The sequence below is a fragment of the Squalius cephalus genome (assembly GCF_949319135.1).
Source record: "Squalius cephalus genome assembly, chromosome: 15".
In the NCBI taxonomy this organism is placed as follows: Eukaryota; Metazoa; Chordata; class Actinopteri; order Cypriniformes; family Leuciscidae; genus Squalius; species Squalius cephalus.
The window spans coordinates 24,438,659-24,451,381 of NC_137136.1; the positions used below are offsets into that span (position 1 = coordinate 24,438,659).

The 12,723-nt window shown below is 37.9% G+C and overlaps 1 protein-coding gene across 4 annotated transcripts in view; it reads left to right on the plus strand.

Moving 5' to 3' along the window:
- The window catches only part of cep192 (centrosomal protein 192), a 34,248-nt gene that overhangs the window by 3,604 nt on the left and 17,921 nt on the right, over positions 1 to 12,723 (plus strand). For all 4 annotated transcript variants that reach the window (XM_079895658.1, XM_079895659.1, XM_079895660.1 and 1 more), the window contains exons 3-19: positions 1,063 to 1,173; positions 1,541 to 1,689; positions 1,869 to 1,930; positions 3,758 to 3,902; positions 3,995 to 4,107; positions 4,183 to 4,263; positions 4,474 to 4,623; positions 4,729 to 4,882; positions 4,970 to 5,178; positions 6,304 to 6,423; positions 6,495 to 6,894; positions 7,036 to 7,188; positions 8,473 to 8,537; positions 8,662 to 8,880; positions 10,720 to 10,861; positions 10,955 to 11,046; positions 11,144 to 12,236. In XM_079895658.1, the coding sequence (XP_079751784.1) occupies positions 1,063 to 1,173; positions 1,541 to 1,689; positions 1,869 to 1,930; positions 3,758 to 3,902; positions 3,995 to 4,107; positions 4,183 to 4,263; positions 4,474 to 4,623; positions 4,729 to 4,882; positions 4,970 to 5,178; positions 6,304 to 6,423; positions 6,495 to 6,894; positions 7,036 to 7,188; positions 8,473 to 8,537; positions 8,662 to 8,880; positions 10,720 to 10,861; positions 10,955 to 11,046; positions 11,144 to 12,236 (3,458 nt within the window). The remainder of the gene's footprint in view (positions 1 to 1,062; positions 1,174 to 1,540; positions 1,690 to 1,868; positions 1,931 to 3,757; positions 3,903 to 3,994; positions 4,108 to 4,182; positions 4,264 to 4,473; positions 4,624 to 4,728; positions 4,883 to 4,969; positions 5,179 to 6,303; positions 6,424 to 6,494; positions 6,895 to 7,035; positions 7,189 to 8,472; positions 8,538 to 8,661; positions 8,881 to 10,719; positions 10,862 to 10,954; positions 11,047 to 11,143; positions 12,237 to 12,723) is intronic.

A 12,723-nucleotide genomic window follows, 5' to 3' on the forward strand; every position in this document is an offset into this window, starting at 1 on the left:
GAACAACATGACAGCAACGTAATATATAGCAGTGGTTACTGTATATGCTGTTAATATGAATCAAACAACAAAAGAAAAACAGAAAATCACTCACTGCTCTTGGTTGAATAACTTTAGTAGCTTTAATAAGAATAGTTTTTTTCTTTTTCTTGAATTCTGCTGTTAAATGCTCTGGTGAGGAGAAACACGGTGGACTGTGTTCAGCTCAAACAGGACGGGGTTTATGCTAATAGGGCGGAGTCCATCGACAGTCGAGGAGTTTAAAAAAAAAAGGAGTGGGTGAATTTTTACCATTATAGGGTAGTTGTGTACACACACTGCCGACACACATTTATGTTCAAACACCATGTAAAAGTGAATTTTGCATAATAGGTCCCCTTTAATACTGTTTTGGATTGTTTTTTAATGCCAAGTGTATCCCATCATCCATGTTCTGCCCTGAAATTGCACAATGTTGAGGTTTACAGTGCAAGTGAGTATTTCGTAAAATATTTGCAACTGCTTTTGATCACTTATTTAGAAGCAAGCACCACAATTAATTTGACATCTGTAACATAAGGAACGCTTTTATGCAGGATTATGTTTACATGGAATATTTCAGAATGTATCACTCGGATGTATTTTCTGTTATGTGAAGTTGAAATGTTTTATATAATATTTTATTTTATTTTATGGATTGTGATATTGACCTTGTTTGCCATGTAAATGGCCTTGATGCTAACATGGCTTTAAAATTTAAATAAACGAGCAAACAATTAATCTCTGCATGCACTGTGAGTTTAACATGCATTTAGGAATGCAATGTGCGCCAGTTTCACTTTATCATTTCCAAAATACATTTGTGGACAGACGATTACAGCATTTCTTATTCTACATGTATTGAGACATGTTTGTAAACCTGTTGTGACAGAAACCTAAAGGTCTTCTTCATGCAGTTTTCCAACCATGGGTGGAGGGAGGGTCAAAATACTATTTAGTGTTATGGTCACATGCTGTACATGTATTGCTGAATACTGCCATTAAACACAAACAAGGTTAATTGAGTTCATTTGTCCCTTTCAGAGTTACTGATGTCCAAGCATCATATTTAGAGGATGGGCAATTTTCCCTCATGCATTCCCAGGGGTCGGATGGAGGGAGGGAAAAATTTGTTCTCAGCCTCAAAGAAGATTTGTAAGTGATCAGCAGTTGTTAGAATTGTGATAGACTGAACTTTCCTCTAGTCCAAAAAGTCTGCCCATATTTGCCAGTTTTAAGATTAGTGCTGTCTATTTCAGAATTGACAGCACTGCTAGTTTCCCTTTATGTCTACAAACACCCTTTTCAACATATATATATATACAGTATATGTATATATTTTTTTTTTTTATTTTTTTTTTTTAATGTTGGTTAACATGCTTTCATTTTACAATTTTTATTTGTCTTAAGTTGTATTATGTAGAACTGTATATCAATATTATATCTGCCATCAGCCAGTTATGAAACATTGAAGAAATTAGTTTCTCTCTCTTCTCTTCTCTTTTTTTTTTTTTTTTTAAAGAGACAATGTAGATGACTTTATTCCTGTGAATCGGTTCTCTGACCTGTTGGTGAATGTTAATTTGGATGAAACCGAATCTGTTTCCAAAACCTCATCAGGAAGGGTGGCTCCACCTCTTGTGTCAGATTCTGTTCCTCTTCAGAATACAGGTACGTAATCTGCTGTTTTCTTTTTAGTTTTAGTTAAAGACTTGTCTTAAATGTAATGGCAGGCCTAATGATGCCTAGATGATGATGCATGATTGACAAATTATTTGTAAAATAGTGGAGTTTGGGTAACTTGTTCAAGCTGAGAAAAGTATTTTGAAATATATTTTTTCTTTCATTAGACCTCTCAACTGGTCCACTGTCATTCTCTCATTTTGGAGACAAACAAATGATGGCAGCTCAGGTACCTTTTTTTTGTTTTTTTATGAAATAATTATAATAAAAAGAACAGATTATTGAACATTTTAGGCAAAATCTAAAAAAGAAAAATTGCATATGTGTTTTTGAGTGATGTATTTCGTACATCAGGCTTTTATGGCTCATGTAATATGGTATTGAAGAATATGGAGCTCATACTCGAGTAGGAAAAAAAAAAAAAAAAAAAAAAAACCTTTCAAACTGAAATATAAATATCAGCAACTGCATCAAATTGCAAAAGTCATCCATGCACAAAGCACCCTACCCATGTGAACTGCGAAACCAGTACTGACAAAAAATAAAAAATAATGCATTTTAGTTTTTTTGTCAATACTTGTCTTACAGTACTGAAGAAACAGTTTGTATGAGCAGAAACCGTTTGCAATTAGGCTTGCTGCGATACTCTGTGTTTGACGGTGTTCAGCCGTACACCGATTGCATTACTTGGCCACCACGGCACTGCCCCACTATCATTTTGTTTTTTTATAGATAATAAAAAACATTTATTTTAGTTGGACAATGACGTTACAATTATAAACCGAAAGCGTCTGCTCTGCTTCATACAGAATGCGCTGCAGAGTCGAAGAGTCAGATTTTACTTATTACATGACATTGTGAGAGATCACTGACAGGACAACATTTTTGTTCAACCCAACAGGATTTGGTGCGCAACAGATCCTGAGCGTCATTAACAAATATCTTGTGACATTAACTAAATGACGTTCGTCATTAACAAAATGTGTGGTCAGTACTGGCGCGTCCTATACACAGAGTATGTGGTATCGCGAATACAAAAGTGATCATAAAACAAAGTGCTTAGAACTATTTTATATTTAAAAATCTTTACATTTATTTGTAAATCAGTCACTGAGTGACTGATTTGAAAAGTTAGTAATAAACTGAAAAAATGAACACATTACATAGAACAAGTGGCAGATTTACTATTATTGCATGTACACTCCAAGACTTGATGCACAGATCATTTGACAGTATCAGATTTTGTTCCGTTTACTATGGTTATCACTGTTAATCAGATTTAATTGTGTGGTGTCGAATATGAATATGATTGGCCATTGCGTTCATGCGCTCATGTCTGTGATTGGCTACAAAGCTCAACGCTGCAAAAAAATTGTTTTAAATAGAAACATTTGATGCTCTTCAGAGTGCTCACACAAACACCCACAGGAACAATTACTGCAAAACAGCAGGTATTTTCACATTAAATGATCAAAGATATATTTTGGTGGCCTTAAATATTTTCAATGCAGGAAAAACACTGTATAAATATAACTCTCAGTTGGTACTAAGACATATTAAAAAATATAGAATGACATATTTAAATGCTTAGTTTTATGAACAAAGCTCTAGTTTTTATTTTTTTATTGTGTGCCGAAAACACATAATGCAATGCAATATAATGATTGAGATATGTACAAATAAACATTTCCTCAAAAGCCTGATGTATCATATTTGATACATAATTGCTTCAGTTCAGTGAGTGTTTATCTTAAAATATACATATTAACAATATAAAATTTATCCTTGTCTTTCTGCTGTGAAGTCTTTACTGATTTTTATAAGGTAAACTCATGTACCACAACCTGACGGGGAAAGCTTTTAGCATTACCGGTATACTAAAAGGCAATTATGCTAAAATGATAAACTATCAATCAGATGACAAAAGGCATGTAGTAGATTTCACACAACAGGTTTTTCAGCAAAGTTTTGATCATGTTGTAAATTTACAGTAATTTGCGTATCAGATATGATACAGTAGGCTTTGTAGAGCTAAGCTTTCTTCTGTTCTTCTTAGACCACATTGCTCCCAGTGATGATGGAGGAAGAGGAGGGCTCTGCCAGTGAAGGGACAGGAAGTGAAAGGTGCTGTGGCAGCGTCGCCAGCTTCCTGGCTAATGAGAAACTGATGTCTCTGGACAGCATGGACAGTGATATCACTGGTTGGTTAAGAATTCAAGTTATATCTTCGAAAGAGCTCTAAAGGACCAAGATAAACAAGGCAAAAATGTATTGTTGTTGTTTTGTCCTCTAGATGATGATATTGATGTGAACCAACTCCATGATGAGGAATTGGAGCTGTACTTCAACAAGTTGATGCCACCTGCAATGCAGAGAGGTCATGTGGAAGGACAAGAAATCTCTGTTGTGAGTTCTTTTGCTGGTTGTTTACAAAAGCTTACCTTTTTTTTTTTTGTATATATAACACTGTTCCTGTTGTAGGAGTTACCTTCCAGTTCATCTCAGCCCACCTCTACCAAACCAGAAAGGAACAGACACGATTTCCATGATGACTATGACCAAGTATGGGCTAATCGTCATAAAATTAAATCAAAATTGACCTCATTTACTTTCATGATGCATGCTTCTGGTATTGTTGCCAATGTTTGATATCCATATTAATAATATTCCAAATAATTTTTAGTCTTATTAATCTTTTAGCAATATGTATTAAATTTCCCTGGCTTCTGAAACTGTTCGGCTAACGTTTGCTCTTGCGGTGTCAATCCACAGAGGGATTTTCACATGCCTGATGTACGTCTGGCAGCCACAGGTATGGATTCTTGTCCTGCAAGTGATGAAGAGGATACAGAGGACGAGCTAGAGGCTTTACAGAACCGGAGCAGAGCAAGATTCCTGCTACCAAGTACCTCCAGACAACCGGTTTGTCTTAGACTCCTTTCTGCTCACATTATCAATGGCTTTTATTTTGACCAGATCCAAACACCACAAAAATAATTTTGTAATGCAATATTTCTGTATGATCAGGTTGGGGAGAGCCATCGGCCTCATTTTCGACCAGGGTTGGAAGGAGGGAGCTCTGATGATGAGTTACAGACTGCAGGGAGGAACACTGACACCAGGACAGGCATTGAGCACCGCTGCTCTGCAGAGGGACAGGTCATCAACTCACCCATTACTGGTAAAGTGCTCTTTATTAAATATAAAAAGCTATGTTTATTAAATAAAATCACAGGAATTTCCTCACTGTGTTTCTCTGTGGCGTCAGGTGATGGAGGAGGAGGAGATGGGAGTAGTGGGAGTGATGAGGAGGGAAATGATGGAGGTGTATCTACCGTTCCTTTGCCTCCCACCACAGTTCAGAGCACTTATGATGTGCTGCGTGGCCTGGGCATCGTGGGCGGAAGCGGAGAGACCCGAGATGATGATCAGCTTCAGACTTTGCTAAGCAGATCGGGCATGATTATGCATGACCAGGTAAAGTTGGTGGCATGTAAGCAATTAATAATGATCAATGTAAAATTGTATGTTTTTAAACAACAGGAAAATGCCATTTAGTTTTGAGGAAGTTACTTAGGAACTTCGTCTTTCTAAGCTTCCCATTTTAAGAGTTACACTAAGCTAACAAAACATAGCTTTTTGCTCTGAAAGCAGTTTGTAATATTAATTTAACCTATTTATTCATTAAATAAAAATAATCACTGTCAGCAGGACAAATCATAAAACAAAGTGCTTGGAACTATTTTATATTTAAAAATGTTTATTCATATGTAAAAAGTCAGTGATTTGAAAGTAAACACGACAGAAAAAGTGGCAGGTCTATTTTTTTGCATTTACACTCCAATAATTTGTTTGACATACCTGATCAGATTGTTTTATTCTGTCCATTGCTATGGTTATCACTATCAATCAGATTCAATCGCGCATTTAAATATGGTTGTCAATCTAGAGACTTTGCAATGTGTAGTTAGCGGCATGAAAAATATGTATTATATGCAGAAAGCGATCAAAGATCACTGCCTTTATAATCACTGAAGCTGCGAATTGCTTCAGTTCAACGCGATGTACATAAAGCTGCATTCTTGTGAAAACTCCCGTAATAATCAATGAAGCTGTCTTCGCTGTGCGAAGTGTCTCATATTGACATTGTGTTTATACTTTGTTGGTTATAATGAAAGAATTGGCGAGCATGCAGAACCCGCTGAGCAAGCAGTGTTGAGTGGATTTTGACTAACTTACATGCATCTGATTGGCCATTGCGTTCACGCACTCAACAGATTTGTCTGTGATTGGCTACAAAGCTCAATGCTGCAAAAACACGTAAACTGTTTTCGCAGAGCGCTTACACAAACACTCACAGGAGCGATTTAAAGCTTTTTAAAGCAGCCAGGTATCAGCAGGTATCAGTACTGCTGAATGACAGGTGTCGTCACATTAAATAAGCAATAATCAAATAAAACTATTGTTAAATGATCAAAGATTAATTTTCAATGCAGGAAAAAAAAAATGTTGGTTGGTTTTATTTGATGCATATTTTACCATAATTATACAAATCATTGCACAATTACAGATTGTATTTTAGTTTATTTTGGATATTTTCAGATGGGTGATCGTGTTGGTCCAGTTGGCACAGGGGAGGCTGGTCATGCTGCAGTGGCATCTGGACCTGTCAGTCGATGCCCAGTCAATTGGAGCATGAGCCTGGACCGACAGGAGGCTCTTGTAAGTCTTTTTCTGTTTCCTTTTGCTGTAGTAAAAATTGTTGATACCCTTAACACTTTTCTCATTAACAGGATGCAATGGATAACCCAGCAGAAGTTAATCTGGACTCTATTTACTTGAGGGCAGGTGTTGGTCACAACCCTCAGGACATTTCTGCTTCAGTCAATCCCTTCCTTCAGGACACCCAGAGCAGTTTCCACCTCTCTCAGCTTCTTCAGGAATCGCATAATAAAACAGAGCAAAGGGTCTACCTGACCAACACTGTGGATCTCGGTGCCATGGGCCTACGTGATGGCCCTTGTGGAGATTCTCCAGGTCTCAACAAGGAGCAGAGCACCAGCAGTAAAGATAATCAACCTGAAGAGTCTCTGGATGCTAGGTACCTTTCTCAGAGCTTTAATGAGAATCATGAGGAACATAATGATATTTGGAATCGTCAACCAGATAATGTGGATCTTGAGTTACAGCAAGGTAACTTGCTTTTTCTTCCATTTCTAATGTAATGATGTCAGTAATTTCTCTGAAATTTGTAGTATTACATAAATATATTTTTTTAATACTTTAAGAAACTATATTCATGATCTAGAAATTAAATGTTCAATATCTCCTCAGGCGAAAATGCCACTCATAGCGTGGTCTATCAGAATGAAGAGGGAAAGTGGGTCACTGATTTGGCCTATTACTCTTCCTTTGAGAAGGAAATGGAGGCCAATATGCCTGAGGAAATTGCTGTGCAGTTCCAGTCTGAAGATTTTCTTGCTGGAAGTAAGTGAAATGCAGTGATTTTTCTCATCCTTAAAGGTGAAGTATGTAATTGCTAAAATATTTTTCAAACAACCTTGCAAATGACCCTTTCATGCATTGCGCCTCCCCCAAATCACAAACACAGCTCTTACAGGTGCATGTAAAGGAGTGTCTCAATGGGTAAAAGTAGGTTACTTTCAATAAAAGGTACAACATATGACACATAGCAACAAAGCTAAAAGTATTCCTAATGAGGGAACAATTGAGTAGGCTAACACTTTGTCTAGAGCAAATTGCAAGCATCTCTGTTATAATAAACTCATCCTACGGGTGCACTTTTTGTCTCCGCTGTTCATAGTGGTGCAGTAAATCTACATTTTGCTGGAGAAGTGTTAATAAACTTAGTATCTTGAGCAGCACAAACACAGTCCTGTAATCTGCCCTGGTTGTTTTGGTTGTCAAGTACTCACATGCCTATAGACTGAACATGTAATATGCATGCGCATGACGTTACTGTTTTCACAAATTCACCTTATGTTTTAATGGTGTCTGGGCGGCTTAATGTTTACACTTTGGGGGAAGATAAACTCAAGAAAATTAATGTTAACATTCTTCACATTAATGAAAATGTGATTTTGGGGTTTACTATTCCTCGATTGGCTCAACCTAAGATTGACTTTTTTTTCTGTGGAGAACACAAAAAGGGTATTTTCTGTGGAGAACACAAAAAGGGTATTAAGTCAGTTTAATGAAAATGAATGCAGACTAAAATCTTTGGCATTTCTTGTGCCATGCTGCTTCAACTATACAAAAGTTATGAGTTTGATTCCCAAGGAATGCATTGAACTAATAATATGGATTCCTTGAATGCAATGCAATTTGCTTTGGGTAATCTTGTTTTTGTTTTGTTTTTTTAAATCTGCCAAATGCATAAGTGTAAAAGTCTTCCAAAGCCATATTATAGCTCTGAGGAAAGTGACAAGTTATTCACTGATTTCCTTTGCATTTTAGAGAAATAGCAATGCTCAGTTTGTGAATGAATGTTCTTTGAGTCAGATCTTGATTCATTCATTTCACAAGCCAAATGATCATATATGATGCTATATGATACTTTTTATTGCAATGGGCTGGCAAGTCATTTTAACCTCCTGGTGGTTATTCAATTTCTCCTGTAATGTTCCACTTGTGAAAAATTTGTTTGGAACAACATAAAAAGTAGTAAATTGACACATTTTTATGCTTTTTGGGTGAGGTAATCCTTTAAATTAATTATTGATTTTTACGGCATATTTTGTCCTCCCTTAGGCCAGGCTATGGACAAGATAGTTGAGGATCAGGAGGAGTTTGAAAAGGAGCACCGGTTTATGCAGGTATGAATGGTTCTCTTTAGGTTTTTTGAGTTCAGCCAAACTGGAACTAAAGTCCATTTTACACAAAGGCACCATAAATGTGATTGAGGAACCAACAAATTAGTTTTTCTTTGTGTTCTGGTAGGAAGAGCAGATTCAAGCTGTAAATATGAGTGAAGTTCTGGGAGACACCTCTTGGAAAACCCCAACAAGTAACAACATCCTCATGAGGGCCTCCCAGGTCTCCTCTGAACTCGAGGCTGGGAACCAAAGTTATCTGCGCATTTCACTGGGGGAGTTTTTTCAGAGGCGCTCTGAAGCTCTGGGGTGTCTTGGTAGCAGTGACGAGGACAATATTAAAAGGGTAAGAACTCTATATCTGTCCCAAAAACCTGCTTGGGCAGTTGTCTTCTAAGACAACATCCTAACTGCAATGTATGAATCCACTGTATACCATGCAAATGTCTTAGGTCATGCGAAGTGTGCTAGCAACTCGATCATGATTGCATAACCCTTTCTGTAGATTACACTGAATGGAGACAGCAATGCAAAAATATTGGGCTGACTTCCCATGGTATGCATGGATTTGTTAATGTATATCTTTAATGCAGTGTAAGTCATTTGTGCATTTAGAATTTGGCTTGATGTTTTTCTAACAATCATTGCATCAATAGTTTGCTTGGGATGCCGTCAGAGCCGCCTTAACCTAATGTTAGGCCCCGGGGCTGAGAGGTTTTGTAGGCCCCCCATCCCCTCGATTTATTCTCATTTTAAAGTCTCATTTTAAAAAAGTGTAATATCTAGGTAATCTACATTTACATGACACTTTATTTAACAACCACACACAGCAACTAAATTTCAACTTTATGCAAATGAGAAGTGATTTTTCACGAGCGACAACCAATAGGAAAGAAGCCTTTCAGTGGAGCTCTGCCATCAGCGTCTCAAGTGCAGTGCTGGCAAGACAGAAGAGTTCGAGGGCGATTTCACTGTTTTATATGATTTGACTGTAACTAACCACAAACAAGGATATAATAAAATGATGCATGGAAAAGAAACTGTCGACAGTCTCAGTGAGTTTAATTCATACGTTTATAGTTCGATTGTTGTAGTTTTATGGTGCAAGTTTAGCACTGCTGCAGTTTATTTTACATTTTCCCCTGCATTATGTTGACTAATAGGGACAAGAAAATTGATTATTTGTCAAATTCGGATGACGATTTAGTTATTTATGACAGTATGAGTGAGTTTGATTTGTAGATCGTTAATCTAGTAAATTATTTAATCCACTGAACACTGCTGTGTGGTAATATAAAAAGCATATATACAGCATACTGTTTCTTTTGAGCCTAATTCCTAGTCAAATTAAAATAATATAGTTGTATCACTTGTGATGGTGTTTTGTATAGATGTGGCCAGACAAGCAGTCTACCAATAACATTAGAGCGACAGCACTACCAACGCCCACAAGCGACTTCACAGTATAGAGACTAGCGACATACATCGACAAAATCTGACAAGTTAAAAAATATGACATTTTCAGCTCATCATGAACCTGAACATGGGAGGCCCCTGGGCTTCAGCCCAGGTAAGCCTGTGCATTAATGCGGCCTTGGATGCCGTAGAGCAGAGTTGACCAGTCCTGCTCCTGGAGGGCCACATTCCTGAAGAGTTTTTAGCTCCAACCTTCTTGCATCTGAAATTGCGTACTCCCCTACTATATAGTAGGTAAAAACAGTATGTGAAAATAGTATGTCCAAATTCACAGTATTCATAAAAAAGTAGGCTGAAAGTACCTAGATGACCTACTATTTCTGGCAAGATACTAAAGTGTGCATAAAATGGACATTTTACCATCTCATGAGGCTACTAGAGAGGATTTGTGAATGCAATGAAGGAACATTACAATGACAACATCACAAATGTAGTATGTTCGCATTACATTTATACCACATATTAAATAATTACTTATTCAAAATTAAGTACTTACTCAGAGAGTATGCGATTTCGGACGCAGCCTAGAAGTTTCTAGTAAGCCTGAAGACTGCTGATTCAGGTGTTTAATTGGGGCTAGAGCAAAACTCTACTGGAAGGTGGTGCTCTAGGATCGTGGCGCTCTAGGATCAAGGTTGGATGCCCCTACCGCAGAGTCTAAAGAACCAAGTTTACCTGACAGATTGTCAACCATTTGTTTGTTTTTCAGCCATCTTTTGGGTATTTCATTACCTCTCCTGAGAAGAGGGAACCTTTTGCGTTACTCCGGCCCTCAGATTTGTTCTCCAGAGGAAGCTCCATCCACATTGAGACTGTTCAGCAAAGTGATGCTGATGAGACTCTTAATCAAGGTGCATTCAACATACTTCTCACATTTGTTTAATTTGTTATTTGTTTAATAATTTATTTTTGATAAGTAATTTGATATCCTTTGTGAACTACAGATGATCTAGATAAGACTCTTGAGCCCAACACAACTGAAGCTGCACATGAGAAAAATGTGCAACCACAAACAAATGAGGGGCAGGTTTCCCAGGTATTCACAACCGTTTAGATTTGGACTGCTGCCATATAGTCTTTTAAAAATGTGCAATAATTTTGAAACCTTTTTCCTTTGTCTAATTTTGTATTAGATCTCTGCACAATATGAGGATAAGGAGGTCTCTGGCCATATTTCAGAATCGCCCAACTCCAGCAGCAACCTTATGCTCAGCATCAGTACAATTGCCTCTGCAATTGCTGATGCCTCCATCAGCTCAGATCCAGCCCAGCTTGCTGCCATGATCATGGAGCTGTCCAAACGGAGTCGCTCTAAAAGCCGCCAGCAAGTAGCAGAAGAGTCCATTATCAGTCCTTTAGCAGCCTTATATCAGAATGGTCTACCAGAGGACCTGCAGAAGACCACATCATTGGGAGACCTTAGTACTCCCGACATGGAGAAATATCTGAAGAGGGCTGAGGTCTCAAGTAGCGACAGTGATGGATCTACTTCTCAGTCCTGCTTGGACATCCTCACTTTGGCTGATAGTTTGGCCAGTTCTAATAAGCAGACTCAACAGCAGTTGGCGACTGTGGAAAATGGAACCACCCATAAAAATGAAGAGAATTCATTAATGGAAGAGCAAGCAGTAAACAAAAAATGTCAGGTTCTGGCAAGTAAAGCATCCAAACCAATAGAGGATACTTATGTTATTTCACCAAATCCAAGGTCAGATGCCAAACGAAGTTCAATTCCTCGACCTAAGTCGAGCAGTTTACCAACTGGCACTGCCCCTGCGCATCCTGCCAAAAGATCTTTAGGCTCTGGCCAGTCATCATCTTCGACATCCTTGAAACCAAAACCTGGCTTTGAGAAAAACAAAAATGACTATTGTGCAAAACCATCCACCAATAAAAGTGTCCCTGAATCCAGGATCAAAATAGGAACGGCTCGACCACAAGTAGCCAGCAGTTCCACCACAGGTAACCGCCGATCTCTGAAAGGTGACGGGTCCACATCAACACCTGCTTTTGGCCCAAAGACCTCACCTGGCCTTCGAAGTGGTGGCAGCTCGTCATTGAAGACCTCCCCACACAAACCCAGGACAACAGGAGGCCAGACAGACAAACCTGTCATTAACCAGGCACGGTCACCTAGAAGCCCTAAAGCCTCTCAGTCTGTTTCAAAAGAGAAAATTGCAGCTGTTGATCGTCAGGATTCACTGCCAGCAACAGAGGAAAAATTTGGTATCTATTTTATTTTTAACATGTTAAACCTGTCGTAGTGCTGGTTTTATAGTTAGGGTGAATTTATTTCATCCCATCTATTTTCTAAATCCGTGTTATTGATTTTATTGTAAACAATTCATCCATGCATCTTCTGGTGAAACAGCAGACTTCTCTCTCATTTAGGTCACATAAATCTTGCATTCATAAAAAAAATGCATTCAGGTCTGCCTCTGTCCATTCAGCAACTGATGAATAGAACCAAGTCTCAAACCTACAAAAAAAAAAAAAAAAAAATATATATATATATACTTGAATCACAATATGGAAGAAGAGATCTGTCACTACTTCCATTTCATCATGACTTTAATAAAGGGCTGTCAGTTTAACAATTTAATTCAGTTGACTGGCTCAGGTCTCACTTCAGACAGTTTTTGTAATATCTGCAAAGTTTTTATCCACCATAATAATGTCATGTCTTTGAATTCTACTAATTTGTGGTCTTTAC